The 27,770-nt window shown below is 31.8% G+C and overlaps 1 protein-coding gene across 1 annotated transcript in view; it reads right to left on the bottom strand.

Annotated features, from left to right (window-relative positions):
* Positions 1–27,770, bottom strand: part of LOC142317767 (pyrokinin-1 receptor-like) — a 173,583-nt gene that overhangs the window by 41,599 nt on the left and 104,214 nt on the right. Inside the window, exon 4 of the mRNA XM_075354317.1 lies at positions 13,511–13,725. Coding sequence (XP_075210432.1) covers positions 13,511–13,725 — 215 coding nt within the window. The remainder of the gene's footprint in view (positions 1–13,510; positions 13,726–27,770) is intronic.

Below are 27,770 nucleotides of genomic sequence, written 5' to 3'. Positions count from 1 at the left end.
CAATTTATTGATACACCTGCCGCCACGCTTCAGCATCTTATTTAATTTTGTACCCGGACCGCAGTATATTGTAACTTGGAATATGAGCTTCAAATATTAATCGATCTACAGTTTTATTGATTACTCAACCGATAATACCACATCCTTTTTTATATTCTTTTTCTTCATATCTATCTATCTATATATATATATATATATATATATATATATATATATATATATGTAAAAATTATTTTTGTTCAAATACATTATTGGTATAAAATTAAAAATATTCTTCTGTATCTAAATTTGGTTGTGGGAATTCTCACTCCCAAAATATTTCATATAAAGCAATAAAATACAATAATTTTATTGATGAAAGAGATTATTTTGCAGTTTATAAATGATCAATTTTAGGTGACCGGAATTCCAACCACCTAAATATTTCATATAAAGTCATTTTTTCACCAAATGTTTACAATATACAACAATCTTTAACAACATTTTCTGGGTTAATGATTCTTTAATGTGTCAGTTTTGTTCCTTCAGATTGGAGTAAATAAAATAATTCAAATAAAGTAACAAATTGCAATAGAATTTTATTATTAAACTTATTATTTTGTAATTTTTAAATGATCAAATTTAGGTAATCGGAATTCTGACCACCTAATTATTTCATATAAAGTAATTTTTTCGCTACATTTTTACAACAAACAGCAATGTTTTTCAGGTTGTTATAAACAACATTTTCAAGGTTAATGATTCTTTAAGGTATCACTTTTATTGATATTACATCGGGTGGAATATCAGTCGATGAAATAAATAAATATTTGTTTAGATTTTCTCCAATCCTGTCAACTCTTTTCATATTGATTTCAAGCTCTATAATCGATTGTGATATGAGTAGCTTGACATGATTTATTAAATCTTAATTTTTCTTTTCAAAATCTTTTATTCTAAGTTAGAGTGGTACCATCACACTTTTTATATAATCAAACACTTTAGGTAGTTTATTTAAATATTCTTCACTGAAGTAGTTTTTAATTGTACTCATCATAATCATTCAGTCTTTCCAAACCAACAAAATGTTCACTGAGATTGGTTGTATATTCATTAAACACACTTTTAACACGTTTAAAATTCACGGCCTTACCATCGTCAATCGGATAAGATACATTACATAATCTATGGTTTTTCCTATTATAATTTTCATCATCAGTCACTGAAAAATCGATCCCCGGAGAACCACTTCCCCCTTTCCCGTTTTCTTACCGCCTACTTTTAAACGTGACATTTCTACGCATAAAAAATAAAAACAAATACTTTATTCTAATTAAACTTTTTCAATAAACAGTTTCTTTTATTATGGATATAATTTCATTTGAAACAGCCGTGTTTCCGGCATCGCATTCACCCACAAGTGTATGTAATCTATCCACCAATACGTTTGGATCATTCCAATATAGATAGATTGGATTAAAATTTAATTGCGCGTGCAGTAGTCCGCTTCCACTAAATGATGTTGATTCTGCTTTATATGGGGAAATTGATCTATCTTTTTGGATGAAAAACGTTTCTAATCACTTCATTGTATTTAAATGATTTGTTTGATTTTATTGCGCCAGCCTCTACTAGATGTGCGCCAGTTTTATCCAAAATTTCACCGTAAGTTACTAGATCTGTTGTATGAAATATTTTTAGGTCAGGATTTTTGAAAATTAACAACTCTAAAATACCAGGCGTGGCTTGATATACTGTATTTTCCAAATAAATTATATCATCTTTAAATTCAATTTTAGTGCTACCCAAAGTGCTTGTATTTGTGTCTTGATTATATTTTACATCACGTACGGTTTACACCAAATATTGATTTATAGCTGGTGTTTCTTATGTTTCACAAACTTGTGTAAATGGACTATCTATCAAAATATCTGTATATCTGTAAATTTACATATCATTTACAAATATCTGTAAATTTTGTATATCTATCAAAATATTTGTAAATTTACATTTAACGGGTTCTTCATTTTCATATGCAGTTTGAGTTTATTCAATTAAAGTGGTTTTTTCAGATGGTGATATAATTGTTAAATGCCCTACTTCATCATCATCATCATCTTTGTCTGAATAATCTTGTGCCAACAAACTGCAAGCTTCTTGATGTCTTTCTAACTGAGCTGACAATCTATAACCCAATTTGCGACCTACTTTAGCAATATCAATTTCTGTATCAGTCGGTGGCGGTGTTGATTTTGTTTTATCGAGTTTTCCTTTAATTTTTTTGTAATTGCTTCGGTTATCGGATTAAAGCGTTTAGAAAATAAAGCATCTTCTTCGGCCAAACACATAATATATGTTGCATGTTAACGTTTAAAAGTTTTAATCAATTTATCAGTTTCGACCAATTGTTTTTCCATTCCAAATATGATTCTATTCATTTACACTTCCAATACGAGTTTCATCTACACTGCGAGACCGACGGTTTTGTTTGCGTGAACGGCGTGGAGTTTTGCGTGCTTCTTTGTCATCTTTAGTATTTTTCGCAGTCGTAAACACCACTGGATTTGGAGGAGTATAATATACATATCCTGGAGAGAGCATCTGCGTGTGGGTTGCGAGCGTCTAGACATAACTCCTCTCCTACTCGTCGTTTGTTCTGGAGAGTTGAAAAAATCTTTCAAGTCTCCGTAACATAAGTTGCCACCTCGGGTTTTTGGTGCTGGGAAAAGGAGTCTGAGCCGTATGCGGTGTTTATTTATGTTTTTCTGTTCGGTTGTGTATTAATAGAGAGATGAGGAAATTGAAGAAGGTGAATAGAAATATGAAATATGAATACAAATATTATATTTTCATTGGGTAAGGCAATGGGGACCGTTTAAAACACGCTATCGATTATTTACCGGTAAAGACCCATTTACCCGGCTACCAGTACTGTGGTATCAGCACTAAACTTGAGGAAAGATTAAAAAGAGTGGACGCCTGTATTAATAAGTTGGATCAAGCCTGTAAACTGCGCGATATAGCGTACGCAAAATTCAAAGACGATAGTATAAGAACTCGGGCAGATAAACAGCTGGCTGAAAGGGCTTGGAATCTTGTTACAGCTTCAGATTCGAATGCAAGAGTAAAAGCAGCTGCGTGAACGGTAACTAACGCGATGAAATTAAGGTTAGTTGAACGGATGAGTTATCAAAAAGAAGAAAGCTACAGAAAAGAAATCGGATGGACGACTACATCTAAAGAAAAGCGGTAGGTTGAAATTAAACCGTGTTAGCGGTCGTGCTAATAAAACAATTTATAGATTCAATACCGTTCCGCCATAAGATTATGAATTGGTAGAGTATGCTTAAAAACTAAAAATCTCTCTCTTTATAAGCGTTTTCATGCGAGACGGGTTGCCGAAAAAGCAGTGGAAAAACGAAGTGGGTATAGTTAACTTAGAAGTTTCCAAAGGACCGGGTACTCACTGGATTTGCAGAAATCCGATGATGAAGTTGATTATTTTTATAGCATTGTAAACATACCTCCACCGAACCAATTGGTAAAATATTTTTGTGCCGACAGAAATTCAAATATAATTGGCATCAAGCCAACGACGATGTGTTGAGTGATCACTTCTTTTGCGGTTTTGCACTTCTTTTTGTGTGATATGTTAAAATGTGAGGTTTGAGACCATTAAATACATTCTGCAATCCTGAAAAATTACAAAAGACTTTATTTTCATATTTTTCTAATTGTAGGAAGCCAAGTCGATTTCTTTATCGTTCAGCGGCGTTGGCTCAATAATCACCTATCGATTCTTTTCAGACTTACAACTATCACCTGTGCAATAGGAATTGGTCTTGCAGTACATAATGACCGGCAACAGTATACCAAACTTTGAAGTGGATGTAAACTACGAGTTAACGTTTGCGTACCCAGAAAAGTTAAAATGGAAGAAAATAAAAATATTGCTTCAGTAATAAATAAACATAACATACCTATACCTACCGTCGGTTATGAACGGGAAGATATAGCCGATTATATTCAAATATAACTTAAAAGGCTTCATGTCGTTAAAAGCAAACAAGAAAACCCTACAATCCAAACTAAAATATACCGTTTGGATAGATGCAACTGATGAACACAGTGTGGGATCTCTGTTAGGCTTCAAACCTAAATTGATGGTGCCAAACGTAGCGCACACATCTGAAAACCCAGTGAATAAAGCGCCTGTGAATATAATCCGTGTTAAGTGCAATAACATAGGCGGTAGTTACGCTAATTACCAAGATCATACTGCACGAGTTCTCCCTAACAGGACACCCCGGTGATATGATTGAAGAGATGCCGTGGGACCCAATCTACCTGCCAGTGTTCAATTGGTGAGATCGACATAGAACTGATCGACGAGAACGATCGTTTATTGTATTTGTGCAGTAAATTCTTGCGCAGGGAATCTACAGTAAACTGTGATCATTAATAAAGTTTTGTAGTTTTAATTTTTTTCAAGCATAATGAAGTGTAATAAAACTAATAACATATAAAACTGGAGTACTAAAATAATAAAATAAAATAAAATTGGAGTGGTCATGAAAAAGTTTTGTTTTTTTATTTTTTAAGCGTAATGAAGTGTGTGATACATGAAACCGTGTATAAGAAATTGATATTCGATCACCACAGACCACACACGAATCCTCGGTGCATAAAGTTGAAAGAAGACTCTGGAGTCTAACGGAAGATAGAAAAGCCGCGTTACGATCCTTGGATTATAAAATCAAGTCAGTAAAGGGTTATAAGTAATTTAGATGAATACTTCATGTCGCACACCCGACGACAAACTTAAAATAGATAACATTACGGATCCGCTTTTGATCGAAAGTTCATACAGTCATGACTGCTCACTTAATTACAAACAATATCATAGCCATTTGCCGTACGGAACTGCTATTTATACTGTGAATAAATCAGGATACCAATCAGTCAAATGGACGTGTACACCTTGTCGAGCGAGAATATTCTTCGCGTGGAAGTTTCGTTAGTAGATACAGCAGGTATCGCAAAGGATAAAAAACCTACGAAAGCTAATTTGGTGAACAATGCGGTTGGGTTTTTATTTGATAAGATACGATGCGAATTGAACGGAAAAGAGATCACGGAGGTTAAGAATTTAGATGTGATCAGCACCAAAAAATAATACGCTGTCGCTGAGATACATACGTAGGAAAGCAGTCAGTAATACGGAATGGTTGTTTGGAGATGATACGATCCTAAAACTTTCGAGAGGGTTATCGAGTATCTGGAACAAGAGCTGATATTGAAAGAGCGAATAATGATAACGTGATAGTGGCCACGGAAGCCAACCACGGGTCCAAACTAATTATAAGCAAAGTAATTTGGACCTTCGTCCAGCGCTTAGAGAATCGGTACGAATTAAACAATATACATAAATCGAATAAGAGGTTAGCTATCGGTTTCCACCATTGAAGTACATTGGAATATTCGGGCGTGATAAAGGAGAATAATACTATGTCTGTGCAGATAATATTGCAAGAAAAGAAGCCGTGTTGGGTTATACTAGCGTTCCAGACGGCTAGGCAAAATGATCCCCCAAAGGATATGTCCATGCTCGATCACTGTAATTTGAAGAATATCAAAGTATTTCTTAATGCCGAATATTAGCCGTACGATGACTTACAAGGTGATACAAAAGTGAGGTGTATAGGATGTTCATAGGTTCATAGATTTCCAGAGATCGTGTTACAGTTGAAAAGAAAGGGACGCGGCGTACACGTATGCGGAGTTCAGAAGGAATGTAACTCTGCACGTGGCCGATTGCTCTGAACGAGTCGGTAAAATCCGGTCCGGTGAATTTCAAAGTGCACTTTGAGACTGACGGCAATATTTCTATAAATACTACTGCATATTGCTATGTCATTTACGAGAGGATTTTAAGATTTTCGAAGAGGATTTTAGGAAACCGCTGACCGGAGATATGAATTAAAAATATATATATAAATACAATGATATTTACATTTACATATTGTACATATAGTGTTAGTGTTCATTTACATATTTTGTTTTATTTTTAAACATTTATTTTATATATTTTATTTTATTATACCTGTTTCTTTTTTTATTGCCGAATACACAGTAAAGTAGTTGTCCTTGATTTGTTTATAACATCAGTGAATGACATTTTCTTAATATAATTATTTAACATTTCTACATAATTATTTATTAAATAAATATCATATTGTCGATTGATTGGAATTTAACTTTATTTAGAAAAACATATTATAAAAACAACATAACCTATTCGTACTTTAATTTTCAGTGGCTTTTCATAAACTTTTTCCTTTTAAGTGGCAGTTTTCACAGATTCATCAGTTTTTGCGCCTTCTGTGAGTAAATGATGCGAACCTGTATTAGAATTAAAAATACCCCTCACTCGTTTAAATGGATTTATCTATCTCATATATTTTGTCTTTTGATGATGACTTAGTTGGGGTGCAGCGTAGTTGTTTAATACTATAATGACCGTATGATAAAGTATGCATACCGTCCGACAAGATAAAAGTTGTGTCGTCACGAGGAGAAAAGGTGCGCCTGAACTGCTCAACCCGTATAATTTTATGTAATACATTACGCTATATAGCAATCTGACTCCATAATTTTTGGTTAGAGAAAAGATGCTTTGTACATGTCGTGCGTGAGTGGATACACTCCTTGGCTTACGCCTTTTACTTTTTGTTTACCATAACATCCCCAAACAGAATGGCCTGTCAAGTAAGAACACATTTTCAGACTCAATGCGATATGTTTGTAAATAGGTAAGACATCCGTTTCATCTTTTAACTAACAGATATCCCATTTATTTCGTGAGAATATATGAGGATATTTAGAAGAGACCTTGGCTGTGAGTTCTGTTTCCTATTGCTTGTCGAGTGTTATACTATAAGTGAGGAGTCTGTATCATGATACAGCAACTACTCGTTTTTTATTCCATACGTCGACACTAAGTGTTCATAATATAATTTGTACATATGTAATTTACCCAGATCCATTATTGTCATGCCGAGGTATGTGGGGTTCTTTAATTTTACCGTTCGCTGTTGTATGTAACACCCCTATTACAATTTTATAAGTAACAACAGATTCATTAAACACCAGAATACGCTCAACGGGGTCTAAAATTCAATTTCATAAATCTCTTTTCGTTGTACACTTGTTTCACATCTACGCAATTTCTGGCATTTTCTGTAGTCTTACCGCTGAGACTGACTCATATACTTCCACATTTTCTTTTCGTATCTGATTTATTGGAATATTGGGAATCTACGAGTGCGATGATGTTTGTAAGTTTCAACATTAATTTTTTAGTACTGATGAATCTTTCACCATAATTTTTGGTAGCTATCAAAGAAGAATTTATATATTGACTCATTCTTTCTTTTGCCGGCCGTAGGGAAGTCTTTGTGGATGTCGTGTAAGTGACATCTTATTTTCTCGCCAATTCAGTTAAAGCATCCGACCGGCAATGGCTCGCACATGCACGCTCTGTATAATCTTTTAACGTCGTAATGTTTATTATTTGAATATGCTTAGAACAATCGTAGCCACCGCTTACTAGTGAATCATCTATGCTGTACTATGGACGGATCACTGCGTATACCTTTCTCTACCAACAATGCAAATTCGGATCAGTAGTCAAGCGTAAATTTATATTTTTGGAAGGATTCATAATTAAAGTTCCTTCACGACATCATTTTGAGTTAATTGTACACTGCTACTGAGTACCCAGTCCCCTTTGGCCATATCGGTACCAATTTAGCTTTGGGAGTATTTTTTGAGAGCCACTTGATACCTAGTATGAGAAGCGAGTTTACAGGGGTTCCCGTTCAGTTTGTAGTAGCTCAGTTCTCTGTATCTCTCGAAAAAAGAAAAGAATAACTTCTAACTGCTTATTGAACTAGAGATACACTCCAAGGATTTTGATACGAAATAGCCGCCAGATACGTTCTGTTGTTTACGTTCGGTATCTGAAACCTCTTTTCTAACTTTGAATTTGATAATTTTATATCTAGAAAAACCTTAAGTTCCGTTGCATACGAGTCTAGAATAACGGATTTGCTTAAAAGCAACAGCAGAGCTCGAGCTCATCCTGTACATTTTTTGACTTGGGAGGGATTTTGTTTTAACAGTAAAGATTTTAGTACAGGGAGTGTGCGTCGGGCCTGCGATATAGAAAGCGAATCTCTGTCATTTTCACAAGTATACCGTAAGTGTTTCACTATGTTCCTAGGTTTTCTTCTTGCAGAAATTATTTACAAGAGTCTAAAAACCTCGAGATCGTATTTTACCGGCCTTTTTTGATTCCTCGGTGAGAGAACGATCGCAGACTTCTGTGGAATTAGCATGTTCTGTGTTGGTCGCGGTACATTTAGTTGCGGCTACATACTTAAATACATAAACGTCAAGGGCGAGGTGTTGCATGCCAAATTTGGTGAGATTGTTTGGTATCACTGGTGTAGTGACTGGGGGTTTACATTGGATGCTGCAGTTGTAGTGCTCCCGGCCTATAAATTTCCCGCTTAATTAAAGTCCCCGTTAATTAACTCGGTTAATTAAAGCTTTAATTAACCCGGTTAATTAAAGCCCGTTTTCAATGAAACCTTGGTTACTTTTTGTGTGAACAGTGATAAGCCGCCTACATTGCCGGAATTAGTTTGAGAACTAATCTAGTGTGAGAGCATTGAAGAATGACTGCTGCATTAATTTTATTGTCAAATCACACTAAGATTTTGCAATTGCGTTTCATTTATTAACCTATGATTCGTTCTACTAAAATATCTTTCATGTTTCTCTACGTTTTTCAATTGGTCTTCAATATTGTATTGTCCATTTAAGAGTGCCTTTTCTGTTAATGACTATAGTCTTATTCGATTTTCGGGAAAAATAAAAAATCTAGTAAAACTGAAACCTTTGTAAAGCGTAACTTTTTTTTAAATTAGGCAAAACTGAGTAATGAATACACTGTACAATACAATATGTTTTGAAACACCGATGAACTCTTCTATAATTTTCTCAACCTGTTTTATAGTAATTGATGATTTCTTTTTAACAAGTTATTAAAAATATTAGTCATATTTCCTCGGTTTCCACTTTTATTTTGGATTGAAGCATTAGTGGTGGCTACTTACATCATTTTACTACGTAAAAACAAATTAATAATTATATAAAAAACGAAAAACCCGTTTAAAATAAGAGATCGAAGTAAATTAAACTTAGATATAATTTTATGAACAGAACTATGAAAAAAAAGGAAAATACGCGTAATAAAATATGTAATTACATCTATTAATAAACCAAAATAGTTAAAATCAATAGTAATAATAATAATAATAATAATAATAATAATAATAATAGTAATAATAATAATAATAATAATAATAATAATAATAATAATGATGATGAAGATAATGATAATGACAATAATAATAATAACAACAGAAACAATAACAACAGTAACAATAATAATAATATATCCCTGAGGTAGATAATCCCCACGTCCGGAACACAACATCTATGTTCCACGTCCAGGGCGGCAACAGCTGTACTTTCGTACATTACATATAGCTGGCTAACGGGGTTCCGAGTAAATTTCTCGGTTATGCTTTGTTAAGTTTGACCTGGTTCCAACATCAGGTCACTAAACGGACTGGATTTTTGGCTACCTGCAGGAAATGGATTCATACCACTCTTAGAGCTGGCGGTGTGGCGGCCAGGGTCAATGTTATTGCAGGTGTAACGGAGACCCTTCCGTTGTCCACATGCCCCCTGCGATGGCAAGCATGTAGCAATGGTGCCCATGTATGTCGGTGCATGGGAGCTCTGAAAGCTTCGGTGAGTAGGAGCCTGGAGTCAGTGCAGAGACTGCGCATCCGCTCTCTGCCAGGACATATGCCGGTTCCACCGGAGTACCGGATCGGACCTCCAAGGTTAGTAGCCCTGGAGTGGGGGTGTACCCCGGCGGCTAGCCTTGCTACATGAATATTGAACAATCAAACGTGGCAGAGGGTCCATGTAAACACCCTCGTTTAGAATCCTCCGATTCGCCACAAGCGAAGAGGAAAAAGAGCAAGGAGTCAGATAAAATTAAGAGAGATGCTGACAAAATCAGTAAGGAAGTGAGAAAGTCTTTGTTTGGAAACATTCCTCCCAAACCGAGATTTTTAATTATTACAAAGGAGAATGGAAACTTCCAAAAAGTTAGTCCATTCTTAATCACAAGAGAAGTTACAAATTGTGCTGGTGGTCCCGTTAATGAAATCCGAAAGACTTTTAATGGTTGTGCTGTTGTGCTCAGTAAACATTACGACCGCTTCAGTTGCTCAATTAATTATTTACATCAAATAATAGTCATCGCATTAGTAATCTGATTAATAGAATAATAAAATATTTTTTAAATTTTTAAGTTACAAAAAACTGTTGTAAAAGGAAATTATATCTAGTAAAATAAATAAATGTGGGGATTTGAATAAGCAGTCTATATCTGGTGCAAATTAATTTAATCCCTTTGAATCCCGGTCTTATCTCACGTCTAAGATTTACCAGGAAGGGTATGTTGTTCATCGGAATTAAATAGAAAATGGTGACCAGAAGACAAAATCAAAGAACCGATAGCATTATTTTTAATCGCTTTGGATGTGCTTAGATCTTCCTCTTTTCTGCATGTACAGTAAGTGGTAAAACAGCTTGAGTTTTAAATACTGAAATATTGAGGTAATATCAGTTGTTGGCCATAATGGCATTTTATGTGACATTACCTTAATATTACACTGTTAAGGCTACAAAGTGTTTTATTTCATTTTTACCCTTAAAATAAAGCATCACTAAAATTTTCTTATGAATCGTCCTGCTCTACTAATAGCTTGCCAAATTAACTATATATTTTTACTGATAAATAAGTATGTAAGTTTTTCCTAGACTACTCGTATTGCCGGCCGGCTCCATGGCGCAAGTGGTAGCGTCTCGGCCGTTCATCCGGAGGTCTCGGATTTGAATCCCAGTCAGGCATGGCATTTTCACACGCGCTACAAGTCATTCATTGCATCCTCTGAACCAATACCTAAATGTGGTTTCAAAGGTTAAACAAAAAAAAAAAAAAAAATACTCGTGTATGATAGTAAATTTTTAAATATTAGTTCAAAATAAATTGTTCACTACATAAAATAACTACTATGATGGATAATTAAATATCTGGGAATTGAAGGAATGAATAAATTTGAACATTAACGATAGTTTACTTTGAAGGTAAAATAAAACATAAATTTTAGAAGAGAAGATTTTAAGATCTACAAGTTTTTAAATTCGATCACCAATTTGTTTGCAGCAACGTTGAGATTTAATAAGGACTTGTATGGATTTTACTCGGCTTGCATCTAGACAGATCCGGATTTGTCATAATTTAACTTTAGCCATTTGACGGTAAAACTAGCAAAACTTTTATAGATTCGTTTACCGACTCGCATAACCCGTAGATCAAATTTATTACGGGGTGCCGTCAAATGTCGAAATAGAAGAATGAAATGGGAGAGTAAATAACATCAAATTTCCTGCTTCTCCGAGTCTTTTTGTAGGAATCGAAAAAGAAATACTCGTAACTAGGTTTTCGAACACGTATAGGGGATATTAGCTCATAATCGTCTCCTAAGTTGTTCAAAAAGATGAAAACATAACGCTAGCTTAAATTGAGTTATGGTCATTTAGGACAGGTTTCCAAATACGGTAGTTAGGTTTAGTGTTTGTTACACGTTAAATGTAGTATACATACGTTAACTACGAAATACGCGTTAAATAACAACAGGAAACCTTTACTGCTTTTCAGGTAAGTTGTTATTCATTCTTTGAAAGTTGGTAATTTTAAACGTACTTTTACAAATGATGACTATTTACTGTAAAACACCGCAAACTAACTCTAAAATTAAATCAAAGAAATAAAACGATTTTGAATATGTAAAATTATAACTCTAATTTTATAAATGGTTTAAATTTTACGTACTAAGTTCTTCGCGTACAATCATACAACACTGTTTCTTCTTATTACAGCAAATAGTTTAATTGGAACTATCTTGATAAAAACCCGACTTCAAATAATGATAAAATCTCATAAAAAGTCTTCATAGTAACAAAATGCCACTTGATAGAACAAAACACCAATACACCAAAATTAACAACTTAGATTTTCTCATTCATATCATTTTAGATAATTTTAAAAAGGAAAGCCTTTTTTAACACACTTTGCAACACAAAAAAAAAGCAAAAGAAAAAATAGTATTATGGTATAAATATTGAACATAGTTAAAATCTAATATCTACTTTGACAACCTTTCAAATTACTCTTCCTAATGATCATAAAAAAATGTTAGAAATAACTTTTGCTGGAGCCGCAAGATCAATATCAACGCTAAGGTTACTGAAGATAGGAGTAACAGTGATTGAGAACGTTTTATTGTTTTAGAATTTAAAATTCTAAAACATTTTTGGATTGTGTTTGAACCGAATATTTTGAACGATCAGTTTAATTCAAACAAAACCCTGAATACTATTAAAATTAATTACAGTTCAGGAGATTTATTTTAATTTACATTTTTAATACATCAAACAACATCTGACTGTAGTTGAAGACTGTTGAATCATCAATCCTTGCTCTGAAAAGGAGTTTCGTTAAACCTTAATTCCATAAGCGCATACGACTGTAGTTACGCTGTATTTGTAAGTCGTCAACGGTTTAAATCGGACTAGCTGACAACATAATTTAAGCGTTGATCCCAAAAGTGAAAATCGGATGGAAATTATAAACTTACGTGTACAATAATCGTATTCATGAACTAGTTTTGAAATAATCGTCTTTCGAAAGAAGGCAATGGAAGATTAAACAACAAGTAATGAAAATGAGAAAGGTCAATTGCCAAATTGTAACTGGAAATTGTGATGATCATGGCAGTGAAAACAATTACAGAATAAGTTATTGTTACAATTTTTTATGTATTTTATGTAATGTACAAACGTAAATACATGTATAAACGTACATTTTTAGGGGTAATCACAATAATAATTAATTAAAAATACGAATAATTGATATTTCTATTTTACTTGTTATACAAAATTGACTCATAATTTATTCATTTACCCAGTCCAGATTGCAGAATGTATTTTGCGACCTCTTAATTCGCTGTATGACTGAAGTAAAATGGGAATTTCTACAATGCTTTTCTATATTTACCATCGGGAATAAAATAGAAAAAAGAAAAATACTAATAATTATGGCAATTAAATTTCAAACTTAAATGTGGTTGATAATTCATAATAGAAGATGAAAACAATTTCTTTTAATGATCCAAAATTAAACTAAAGAAACAAGCTTTATGAGAAACAAAAATGTTTAAAAACACTTTCTTTCAATACTGACATTTTTAAATCCAGAGAGAAATTTAAAATTGTTATTGATGAAATTTTATAAAAGTTTGTTACTTAATGAAAAGTTTACCTTAAATGCTTCTCTGAATTTCAGAGACATTATGTGATAAAGTATCGGATTAACAGTTGTTGAAACGTAGTAAAGTATACCAGATATATAGGTCACCACAGTATATAACTTCACTGCAAACGCATCTTCGCTGCCTCCATTACTACTATATATAGCTACCAGTCTTTGTGCGTGGAATGGAGCCCAACAAATAAAAAACGCCACGACCACAGCTACTGTAAATACAAAGAGTATTTTATTGAAATATGATTAACATAAACAAACACTGAACAAAATTTATGTCTACTGTACCATTATAAAAATTGAAACATACACTCATGAAATTATTTTCAATAGCTAAGATTTTATTTGTTAAAATTAACAGGATGTATGAAGTTTACTTACTTCTTCACTATTTAAAGATATTTTGAGGTTATACAAATAAGAAAATCTATAGACATATTATTTTACTATTTCGTTTGTTCTAATATAGCATTTTCTTTTGTATAAGAGAGTGGTGTTATAACAGTAATAATAACTAATGAAAAACTTATCTTTAAAAAAAAATAAAAAATCATTAAAACAGATAAGAACTCAATATTTTCTTTGTAAAAGATACCAACATATTGTGTACAATTGAATACATCCAATTGTTGTTTTCTACTTGTAATGTATGTTTTATAATCAGAATAATAATTATTATTAATTGATTAATATCTATGATAATAAATAACTGTGTGCATATTAGAATTATTATTGCGATATGCACACAGCTCTTGATGTCAAAATACATATAATTTTTTGTTGTATGTTAGCCTGAAAAGCATTCCAGAGACAAACGTGTTAACTGTATAAGAAACCTACAAACTTTTAAAGATGGTATTGTTTTTTCTGATTTTACCTGATCAGAAGCTAATAGCAGTGGTAATATGACGGGATAGTCATAATCTAGTGATAATAATATCTGTAAGGTAAAAAATTGCTACGGAGAGACCTCAGGGTCCTCCAACTGACACCAGACAATATGCTGGAGTATATACACAGGGGAGATAGAGTGTGGCTTGCAGTAGCAGAACTAGCCACAAATATTCTGCGAGAGAAGGGGCAAAGTGGACAGCTGAACAGATAGTGAGAAGAAGCAGGATGCAACAATATCTAGGGTGGCATGGCTGACTCAACTCAAATGAGGAGGTGAGGCTTCCTGATAATAACATGTGGACCATCCAGCAAAACACAGAAGACCAGCGAAAACCTCAAGAAGTGAGGTGTAGGATACTGGACTGGAGAGCAAAGGGAGGACAGACAGCCCTCTGCAGAGCTGGCGTTAATTCATGCTTGCATGGATGGGCGACACTGATGATGCACGGGGAGTCTGAACAAACTGAGCTCGAAGGCACCTTCTGGGGCTGACTAATGCTTAAATGCGACTTCCGGCTTCAGAAGGGGTGCTGGTGAGGTGGAGGTTTAGTCGGTAGGGTGCAGGCTACATACGCTGTAACATTTGTGGAACCTATTAGCGAGTGCGACACTTTGTAAGTGGGATTACTCCCCTGTCTCTAGAGGAAAAAAAAAATGGTAAAAAATTTGTTATTGCCGTGGAGTACAAGTATGAGTAGTACAAGTTTGTCATCATCAGGTGATTTCATGCATAGCGTTTATTTTGAAAACACTAAATCAACACAAGAAATTCATTTGTTACCTGGTGATTTTGTGATTTGTTCAGCAAGCAATTGTCGCATGTATTGGCCAGTCAGATTTTTGTTCACTGTATTTGTTATTGGACACAGAGTCAAATATTTTATAAATCTTTCTCAGTGTTTTGTATGACTATGTATATAAGATACAAGAGGTTATGTTTTCTTTGTTGGAAAAGATTTTTCCCCATTCTATTTGTTTACCATACTTGTTTGAATTTTAATATTAATTTCTAGTAAAATCCTTAACATTCAAGCTCAAAACTGTCCATTTGATATGTATTTTTATTTATGGCTAGTTTCAGATTTAATTATAGTAAGGAGAGTATGATGGTGAGGGGCTCATTTTCTTGATCTCTGTCTGACTGTAAAAATGAAAGTTTTTGTCTTAATTTTGTAAATTTATAGGAAAACTTTCACAGTAGAAAAATAGAGAGGTTTTGGCATTTACTCACTCAGAAAGAACTTATCTAAAAAATTATTAGAAAAACGAATAAATATATTTCTTTGTGTAATGTGCTGTATTTTTTAGCATGAAACAAATCCCTATTTTATTAATATAATAGAAAAATTATTTTATTCCTTCAGTTAGCCATTGTTTTGACAATGTTTTTCAAAGTTGTTCTATTTATTTTTTTATTATTGCATACTAGAGAAAATGTCCTTTCCAATTTGTTCAGTTAGTCCTGACATCAACTATACTACTTCTCTATGTACAGAGTAACAAGGCACTAGATGGAACTATTAGTTTACAAAGTTACTTTGTGTACAATAACTAGTGAAGGAAAATAATACTTGTTTACTTAAATCAACAATAATAAAAAATTGTCTAAGTAATTTCCAGTAATTTTTGAAAATAAAATTCCTAATCACGCTAAAAAAATCACAATATCATGTATAATTCTATCAGAACACATTCTGACAAACACATCAACCCAAGAGTATATAAATTAATTTGCAATTAATTGTACTAAGCGCTGCAATGAACAGATTAGATTCACATTTACTGACAGATACAAGGAACACATAAATGCTCTGCCACTATGAAAGAATCATCTCAAGAAATAGAACAAATATACTAAAATATAACATAGAAACTTTTTCACATGGTATAGAAAATATACAATACAAAACAAATATACAATACTGTATGAAATATACAATACAAAATTTTACAAAAACATATTAAATGAACAGAAACAACCAAGATTATATACTTTATTTGATTACATTTTTGAGAGGTACATTAATCTTTTTGAGATAAAAGCCATTAACAGTATAACAGTAGCGTTATTGGTAGGTTCACTAACAAAAGTCCTGCTAATTAGCTATGAGAGCTTCTTTAGAAAAAGAAATTATTATTCTACTTCTAAATAATTATTGTTAGCACGATTTCTAAAGTTTGATGTGAAGTAATTTTTAACTTTATCATTTCTTAAGCAGTAATAAACTAAATATAGAAATCAAAGTATGTCTGAAATACAATATCAAGATTCACTATGAATTGACTAAAGAGTTTACCTTGAAAATTAATTTTATTAGGTGTTTAATTCTATTACAAAAATATGAAGGATGAAATTTAGATTAAATAATACATCAGAGTAGTAATATTTGTAATTTTTTATGTTTTAAAGGTTTTTTGAATAGTACCTTTTAAATGGATTAATAAAACAACATTGAAGATCATTTGAGTGAAGCAAACACAATAAACCATAAATTAAATGTAGTATTTTATAAAGAAGTAAAACATGGTTTTTATTTTTTTAACTGATTTTATGATAGTCTCATTTATTTTCTGTTCTGTATTAATCTTTTAACATCTAAAAAAATCTAATGTAAGCTAATATAATAATCTAATCTTAGATTAGATTAATGTAATATATATCTAATCTCAGATATCTGTCTCATAAACTCCAGTTTTTGTCTTCTGCAATTTTTACCCTCTACATCCCTCTAAGACCTAACTTATTAACTTAACTTAATCTGAAGGTGTTAACACATTGCCCATCGATGAACTTCCACACTAAAAAATATTGCTACAATCTTATCTCCTCTCCCATTAGACTTAAAACATCTTTATTTCATATTTTATTGACCCACTTGATTTTCAACACTTTCTTGTAACATCACATTTTTAAGGTCTGTATTATTCTTATCTTTTTTACTCTTTCATGTTTTGTTAATATGAAGCATTGTAAAACAAAAATATTTTTAAGAATATCTTTCAAATTCTAAAATTTCTTCATAGGAGATTTCATTTCTACATGTAAGCTCTCCTTTTTTGTAATAGATTCGTTTTGATCTCTTTCTTTTCTTTTCGATCCTTTACAATTTATTCTCTTAATAAGAAAACCATGTAACATAGTACATCATATTCCTCTATCTTAATATTTAATTCCTTGTTATTTTACTTTCTGATGTACTTCTTTACCTCTGTAAAGAAGTTCTTTACAGAAGTTCTTTACCTCTGTTATTCTTTTTTTATACCTGACCTGGATTTTCTCCTTGTAAAAAATCCATCCTATATTTATTTAAACTTGCATTTGATTTCTATTAATTTTAATTTTTTTCCTTAGACACTTACCATCAATTTGTTTTTCAATTTCTGTGTTGCTATTTCTGTATATATATACTAGTTAAAAAACAAAGAGAGTAGACTGCATCATGATCTTACTCATTTTTAAATCACAGTTTGCCTTTTAATCACTATCTGCTGCCTGATTCTTGTATACGTTATAAACAACTCTCTTTTCCTTATATTTTAGTTCATTTTTCCTAAGAAATTTAAGAAAATTGCTTTGTAAACATACCTACAATTGCATGTCTATACAAGTTTTGCATTCGTGAAGTCTTGGGCAATGATGGCAGGGTTTTGGAGCGAATGTTTCTCTTTTTGCATAGTACTGGGTTACTGCAAAGGATTTAATATACTTATATATGTTTTTCTGTAAGGAGAGTTTTTTAAATAATTTTAACCTTTATTTTCGATTTGATTTTTTAGTTCTGTGTTTAATTTTACTATCCGGGGTGGGGATTTTTGCACAACCCATCAGAGTTAGGTAAGTTTTTATACTTTCTTTATTCTATTATTTTATCTTTAATATTTTATCAACTTTGTCTGTGATATTAGTTTTGGGTTTTATTTTGCCTTCTTGGCTTGTTTTAGTAAATTTTTATTATATGATTAATATTACGTTTACACCTTGTATAGCTTATTATTTTAGAGTTATATTACCCTTTTAATAATAACTATCAGGCGATGATAACGCCCAAACGTTTTTCGCCCACAAACAACCAAAAAAATAAAACACAAGTCTTGTAAGATAACTTAAAAAAAAAGTTAATATCAGTCTTAAAAATCTTAGAGAAACCAAAATACTCACGGAAGAATGAGTGACATAAAATTAAAAAAAAATAAAATAAATAAACATTTAAAATAAAGTGATTACTGTTATTTGTAAATTATGAATAATAAATTATTTCTGATTAAGTAATTTGTATCAGTATTTAGAGAATTTAAATATTCAATGTAACTTTTCAACATTTGTTTTTAAAAGAGGTTTAGTAACTACTCTTCTGTAGTTTATATGGTATAGATAAGTGATTCTCAAACTTCTTAGCTCCAAAACCCCAAAAAAGTAGAAAAACATATAATGAACAATTCTGCAACCTAGTTAAAATTCTGCAACCTAGCTAAAAAACCTAGTTAAAATTGTTTTTATTTTAATTACATTCTTATGCAAAATGAAAAAAATTGTGAAAAAACGAACTGAGGATAGGGTAGTTGGAGACAATTTGTTCCCTCTTGGGCCTTAAAAAAAGAAAAAAGTTATTATTTTTTTGTTGTTGAGGTTTTAGGGGCATTAGTGGTCATTAGCCCCTTTCCACTTCGAAAAAAAAGAAAATAACACTTAACATATTTCTCAGATCAAAACAAACTGAAGAATGTTAATTAATCCTAGATTAAAAACTCAAAGAAATACTGAAATACAATCACTAATAAATTTGATTCTTAAATGTATCACATTTGTTTTTCTCCTAGGCTTTTCTTTCGGCCATCCTTTTTTACATTTTTTTTTCATCCTACTTATAGCTTCTGCCTCTGATGTTAAAGTGTCTGAAGCCTCGGACATAGCATCTTCAGATACCAACAATGTTCTACATTTGACATCAGGGGATGATAACTTAGATGGAGCAGTCAGCATGGCTGTTACTGAATCCAAACTCGATTCAATCTCCAAAGATGTATTTGGGGTGGCTGAAGTACTTACATTATCCTTAGATATCCTCTGGGCTTTTGGAAGTTCCATAGGTGCTGATAGTATAGCGTCTATATTCGTTGCTTTCTCTATTGTTACTTGTACCTCCATCGCACTAATTTCAGACTTTTTCTTCACCATTGTCACACCATCCTTTGTCTTATGACTGGTCAAAAAAGAGATATTTTTGGCACAGGCTACAGGCAGCCATTGTGCTTACCCATAGCCTAGCGCCCTCACTCCACCCTTGAGGATCCTCCATGCCATCATCGGACACACTCCGACTCACTGCTCTTGAATGCAGATGAGCCAGGGTGGCCTAGGCAAGAGGGCTACCTCCCGTCACTATACGTGCCACGCTTCAAGACTCCCATATATAAATAAATGAAACTACCTCTGAGAGACTCTTTATCACAGCTTTAAATTTTTCACTTTTACAGACTTCTAAGAAGTCCACTGGCATGTAAAAATGCAACTATCTTTTCTTCATTTCCATTATCCAGATCAGCAGTAATATCATTTCTAAGACGGAACCTCTTTCTGAGGTCCTCATATATGATACACTCTTCTATTAGATGCTTGACTGTCAGTGTTTAATTACAAACACCGCACATTGGTCTCTCTTCGCCGGTTAACAAATATGAATTTGTTAATCGCGTGTGACCGATTCTAAGTCTGGTCACAGCTACTTGTTCTCGGCGAGTCAACTTTACGTCGCTTTTCCATTTACATGGAGAAGTTTTAACTGAGTTTAATTTTGTATTTAAACTCCTCCATTCAGTATTGCACTTGTTTTTAACTACGTTAGTTAAACAGTTTTAAACATCTGCCACTCTTACAGGAAATGCATCCAAATCATGGCAGACTGTTGTTTTTCTGGCAGCTTCGTCTGTGCTCTCATTATCTGTAATACCAGCATGCCCTGGAGTCCATACAAATACGCATCGCTGTCCTCGTTGATTTAAAACGTATAAAATAGACAGGATGTTTGAAATTAGGACATCCTTAATGTTTTTGTTCTGAATTGCAACAAGTGCACTTAGAGAATCGGAACAAATTAGCACTCTCTCTTCACAATAATGTTCTGTGAAGCGAAGAGCTTGTTAAATGGTAGTAAGTTCTGCTGTATAAACACTGGCCATATCTGGCAGTTTCCAACAATGGGCTTCTCCATTTACATATATGGAGCGTCCAACACCATGTTCGGTTTTAGAACCGTCAGTATAAATTCTAATATGTTCTTCGTAACTACTGACGGTTGCCAAAAATTCCTGTTGAATGATCACTGCTGGCTTCTTTTTTATTTCTCCCTGAGAGAAATCCAACCTTGTATTTATCGCTGGCAAAAGCCAAGTGCATTATTATTATTGTTATTATTATTATTATTATTATTATTATTATTATTATTATTATTATTATTATTATTATTATTATTATTATTATTATTATTATTATTATTATTATCATATTCATCATCATGACCCAGCTTCTTGATCTAAAAGTGATAGTTTCCTAGTTTTTATAAACATAATTTAGCAAAAAGACGAAATTACTCATTCTGTAAACTGGATTTAGATCCAGGTATCTAATCGGGTTTTTAAATCATTGAATTTGAAGTGTAACTAATTTTAAAGTGCATTTTTTTAAATTTAATAATATATTGTAAGTGATGTTAAACTTATTTCAGAATTAGACAACGGGTTAATAAAAAAAAAAAAATGAATTTAAGATATTAAGCAGTTAAATAAAATTGTTTAAGTTGGAGATTTGTTTATTCAGGTCCACTAATGTTTTAAAATTAACCTTTTATTCTCAATTGATTCAATTTTTATTATTCAAATAAATCACATTTAATTTTAAGCTTTACTGAACTTTTCTACAATGAAAAACTGGAAAACAAAACTTTAGTAAACGAAAGTCCAGAAAGTTAAAATTAATTATTAATGAATAGGTCTCCAGTGTCATCTTCAAATACAAAATAACAATCCAGCAGCAAGGAAAAGGGTGTACACAATTAATGTATACATATCCAGTAAATATAGAGAATATAAAAAAAAACGACCGAGGTTGAACAAAAGAATTTAACAATTCTGTTATATAATTATAATAATTGTTTAGATTATGTAAAAGTAACTGACGGGTCCTCAACTCAACATACATGTTCTAGAACTCAACATACAAGTCCTTGTAAAGTAGAAGGGGATGGAAAAATGAAGTGGGAACTTTGAATATGAACTTTGGAGCGCCAAAAATGATGCAGTAACAAATCGCACGTAATAGATTGCTATTTATAATCATTAGTAAGCAACCTGGTGAAGGGAATAACTAGGATTTGTAGGATTGAGGAAGGAAAAAGTCCTTCAACCGTGATTGGAGATAAATATACGTACATAACCAGAATAATTCTACATAATTAAGGAGGATAATAATTTTTTTTAGGAAAATTAAAGCTTCTTTAACTGGATAACCCTGTTTACAGTTTCTTTAAATCAGTTTTATTAAAAGGATGAAAGACTTACCACTAACTGTTTTCAATTTCATTACATTACAGTATAACATTATATTTATTATTAAATTATTATACGATACTTTTAAAATACTGTAAAATTTATTATAACCGCATACAACGAAAATAAATAGCAAAGTGTAGTGAAGTTCTCTACGAATGTGGGTAAAACTTTTACTTCATATTATTTATATCACATATCATTGGTCATTTAGTTCAGAAACATGAAGTCCTAAAAAATGATTAATAAGCAGAGACTTCTCGTTAATTGTGTCGTTCGTACTTATAACCATTAACAAACGTTTCTATTTTTTTAATTGTTAAGATCTATCTGGAAAGAGGGATGATCATTTTTTTTTTTATATTTCGGGTATTGCACATTAATTAATCGAAAAAAACGAACTTTTATACTAGTCACGAATGCAGTTTTGTATTTTTCAAGTGAAATTCGTGACTTGATCTTTTACTTTAAATTCTAGTTTTGTTTTTCTTGTATTAGTAAAATATTTAAACGAAATACGAAATCTGATAAATTTACTTCTTACCTTAATTTTATTTGTTAAACGGTTATCTCTGTGGCTGAGTGATCGGGTTTCTGCCTTTCATCTGAAAGGTTCTAAGTTCAAGTCAAGATTTGGTTTACTATTTTTCACAAGCTAAAAATTCATCTCTCATCAGAAAAAGATAAAAGGCTAATTTTAATCGAGCGTTAGCGATAATTACTTCTTGACCTTGTAAATCTTCTACAATTTTATTTGTTAACGGTACGTGTATAAAAAAGATCTGTCACGTTTTCGTAAAGTTATGGTGTGTGTATGCAAATTCATGTCGGAATTCAATCTTAGTAAATGATACTGGCACCATTTTTATCAGAAAAAAGTGCTATAAAATTATTAGGATGTTTATTTATAAAAACACAGAAATTTAGATTTACATTACTATTAAATTAATTACGCTTCCATAAATATTTTTGACAGTCTTACATTGCACTGTATTGTTATCGTTAAATGACAGGAATAAGTTACAGCGTGAGAAAGAAAAAAAAAACTGTCTTGATGGCTTTCCTTCCCCATTAAAATTAGCAACACATTCTACCCTATCGATCTGCAGGTGTTACAAGTTACACATATACAAATAAGGGAATTTCTGGTAACTTCCGTGATATTGTAATTATCAATCAAAAAATAGTATTTTTATCTACTTCCTCAACGCATAGTGTACTTTTAAATTTTTCGCAAATTTAATTATTTTTCTAAATTATAAGGTCCAAGTTCTCTCAAAAGACAATTATGTCGTAAAGTAAAAAAAAAAAAATATCAAACAGTTTAGGTACTTTAGAACTGTGACATTCATTTCGTTCACAATGAATTTTAATATTAATATTTGATTAAAATACTTTATATATGACTAATGGCAGCATGAAATAAATCTCTAGAGATTCAACTAATCTTGTAAATTTTATTTTACTAAAAACATCTGACAGCAAGATTAAAACATATCCACTGTTTTCGCTGTAACTTGTATTTATATAAATGGAATGATAATAAACATAAAATTATTACAAGGGCTCGTTATATGTACGAAACACATTTTCGTGTTTGTAATTAGTTACCTTAGTATTAACTGTCTAGCACTCTTTAACTAAAATATATTCGTAGATCCTAATGATTTAAGTTGATATTCATAATGATATTCATTAAAAAGGCAATACCTAGCCAAAAATAACCTAGACTTCTGCAGTATACAATAGTGATTTTTTGCAATTTTTTTTATCTGATTTTATTGCGTTTTAAATTACACTGCTAAACGAGTTATGTTTTTTATTCCATCGAATGTTATGCCTGATTATTTTTATTTATGTTCTTTATTTTTTTATTAATTTGAATTTTATTTTACGGTACTGTTGGAATGTAGGCCTTATACAATGAGATTAAGAAAAAATAAATAAAGTAGTAGCAAAGAAGTAAATAAAAAATAAAAGAAGTAAAACTAACAATAAAGATTCGTAAAAATCAACTAATCGGAAAGATGTAGAAAAAAACAAGAGTACGTTATTTTACAAATTGATTCAAAAAAGTTAACCATTTTTTGAGAAAAATAATTTGCATCTTGTTGATTTTATCTCGTACTTAGCAAAATTAAACAAATGGTTCGGCCACCTTCAGGAAATACAGAGTGTCCCATATAAAACGCAACCCATCAATCACTCATCCATGAAATTTCAAAAGTCAAGCTTACTCCTCTACTCGTTACTGAAATGAACTCGTCCAACATCTGAACATCGCGGCGACGCAGTAGAACACTACCGATAGTAACAACAATGCGTAACAACGTTACGCAATCATAACGTTACAACAACAATCATAACGTTCAGTGTATTGCTAGAGAAAAGATCGTATTTTCGCTAGGTGAACGTGTTTTCATTGTTGAGTCGTACTTCAGTACGAAATCAGCGGTTGCAGTGCAAGATTTGTTTCGCCATAAGTACCCAGATAAACCAGCTCCTAACAAAACAACAGTATTAAGTTTAGTTGCAAAATTTAGAGAGACTGGTTCTGTTAATAACAAGGTACACAAAAGATCTGCGTCAGTGTTGAATACAGATACAGTCACTGAAATCAAAGACCGATTACTCGCCTCCCCAAATAAATCGATCAGACGTTTGTCTGCTGAAATTAATTTGTCTAAATCAACTGTTCATCGGGCGACCAAACAATTACAATTACGACCTTATCGCATTCAAACGGTTCATCAACTTCTGGAGCCCGACAAAGAAAAACGGCTACAATATTGTCAATGGTTCCGTCGATTTCTGCGTCAGGGAATTAATTTTATGGATTTTTTATTTCTCACAGATGAAGCATGGTTTCTTTCGGATGACTACGTAAACAGCCAAAACAGAAGAATTTGGAGTGCTGAAAATCCCCACGTTTATCACGAAAAACACTTACACCCGCAGAAGTTGGGCGTGTGGTGCGCGATATCGCGAAAGAAAATAATCGGTCCTATTTTTTTCGAGTACACCATTAATGCAAAACGATATCAGGATATTTTATTTCAGTTCATTGCACTCTTGGAAGAGGAAGACAGACACTGTTGGCTACAACATGACGGTGCGACATCGCACTACGCAGGTTCAACTTCTGATTTCGTTGAGGAATTCTTTGGTAATCCTGTTATCGGTCGAGGCTTGTGGCCACCAAGATCTCCAGATTTGACTGCGGCGGATTTTTTTCTATGGGGTTACCTCAAAGAAAAGCTTACAGCAACAAACCACTAACACTTGAACAATTAAAAGTCAATATTGAACAAGCTGTATTAAATATCCAGCCACAAACTTTGAAAAAAGTTGCAAGAAACGCTGTAAAAAGAATTGAAGCTTGTATTCAAGAAGATGGCGGCCACTTTCAACATTTACTCTAAATTTAAGGTAATGGATGATAATAATAAAAATTACATTTACATTTACACATACCTTTTTATTATTCCAATTCCTACCAATATAAGGTTGGGTTGCGTTTTATATGGGACACTCTGGTATCTTTCATATACGGATAACAGGCAAGTCGAAATATTGCTATGTCGAGAAAGAAGTGATAAAATAAATAAATGAACTGATTGAAAAAAAAATTGGAATTAATTGAATCCCATTAACATTTTATCGACAGATTTTAATCTGTGAACTTAAATATTTTTTTCTTTGTCAATCCTGTTTATTTAAGAGAACGTTCAAATTTTGTGTAAATGGTTGAAAGTTATGTCCAATGACTTCTTTTAACTGTTTTAATCTTAGGTAAAAGAAAAAACGCTTGGAAAAAATATTAAAATCAATATTAAGCTCCAAGAAAAGATCTTCGAATGGATTTCTAATTCCAGCAAGAGACATATCGTTCACACAGAAACAAACTTACAAAAATATAGCTTACAATACTTCTTTGATTCCCAAGAATTCTCCTCCGGGAACGAATAAATCCGTTGAAATGTCGAATAGAAAATTTTATGGTCGCAGTACTTTCTCTTTAGACTCAGTTTTTCCCGTGTCGTGATACTCTTAATTTTCAATGCGTATTGAAATTTAACCTTCTTTTTCATCCAACGATGTTGAAAATTTCGTAAATTGCTATTAATTAAATGCCTTTTTTTCCTGTTTAGCCTCCGGTAACTACCGTTTAGATAATACTTCAGAGGATGAATGAGGATGATATGTATGAGTGTGAATGAAGTGTAGTCTTGTACATTCTCAGTTCGACCATACGTGAGATGTGTGGTGAATTGAAACCCAACCACCAAAGAACACCGGTATCCACGATCTTTAATTAAATGCCTTATAAAATAATTTTGAACATTAACGGCGTAAAATGAATTTTGCTGCGTTTAATCATAAAATATCTTTAATGTTTTAATTCTCAAGCATTATGTTAAATTTGATTAGATAAGTAATAAATAATATCGCTATTAATTTTTTTATATAAATAATGAGCAACAATTATATTTCGTAAATATTCTTTTAAACTGTCTTATAGTGGCATATGGAATTACTTTTTAAGCTTTAATAATATGAAAAACAAAACATTTATCTCACCCGATCGTTTATACTGCATATCTACTCAAGTTTATTTGGGGCAATAAATTAGTTGGGTTTTTGCACAAAATGATAAGATTTATTAATGTAGTTCATTTCTCATTAAATTGTGGCTTTCTTAATTCCTTATTTTTCCTATTTAGAATGTAATGTTATTAAAAATTATATTAACATAATGACAAACGTTAGTAACTTCGTTAATTAGTAACTTTTTAAACACGTAAATAAACATTATTATTAATATACTGAAATATAAAATTATTATAAATATAAATATAAAATATAAATTATTATAAACTTATATAAATATTATTATCATTTATTTTATATCTTCTTTTTATAATTTTTTTTTTTTTTTTTTTTTTTTTTTTTTTTATCTTAACCAAATTAGAGAAACGTTTAAGTTGATCATAAGTCAAGTAATAAGTCAGATTATTACTTGATTGAGCTTTTAAACATTAGAAGTACTATCCTCTACCAACAAAACAAGTGTTGATCGCAACAACGATAATTTTGTTCTGCAATTCAATTAATTCAAAGTCCTCTTGATTTACTTAAAAATCATACACAGATCACAGATTTAATAAGCCTCTAATGGAGACAGCTCGTCAATACAGAAATAATTTAATGTCTAGGAATAAACACCTAATGTTGAGTCAATCAATATCTTAGCAAAATGTATGAAGAAAAGGAATTTTAATTTTTTTGTGTAGGTTATTATTGTAAGAAAAGCTGAGAAAAGCTTTTCTGCCTTTTCATCAAGAAAAGCATTTACCCCATTTAAAATCTTAATTCTTATCGGCACTCGACTCTGATTTAAAGAGTTTAACGAAATCTGTCAAATTTAAAGATTATTAGTAGATAACATGTTAAAATTCTATTTTTTAATTATGATCTTAACCATTAATTAATTAGCTTAATTTCCTTTTATAAGCCTTTTAATATATTATTTTTTGTGATCAATCATCTGTCACTGACATGTAAAAAATAGTTTGAGAACTATAACGAAATTTCTTATCTTTGCAGTTTAGGTTTAATTTAAGGTATATGTTTGCCGATGCAGTTAAAGTAATTCAGTTAATCTAGTTTTATACGTAGAAGCTATTAGGTGAACAGTTGAAAGAAATATTTAAATAGTCGTGCCAGAAATGAATTGACTAAACAAAAAGTCTAAAAAATTATTGTGTTAAATTAACTGAATTATTATTGTCAGTTAATCCTATACTGAATATTAAAATTT

Source organism: Lycorma delicatula, chromosome 1, assembly GCF_047948215.1.
Source record: "Lycorma delicatula isolate Av1 chromosome 1, ASM4794821v1, whole genome shotgun sequence".
NCBI classification, from domain to species: Eukaryota; Metazoa; Arthropoda; class Insecta; order Hemiptera; family Fulgoridae; genus Lycorma; species Lycorma delicatula.
Note: the sequence above shows the minus strand (reverse complement) of the source record. Positions and strands in the feature narration are given on the sequence as shown.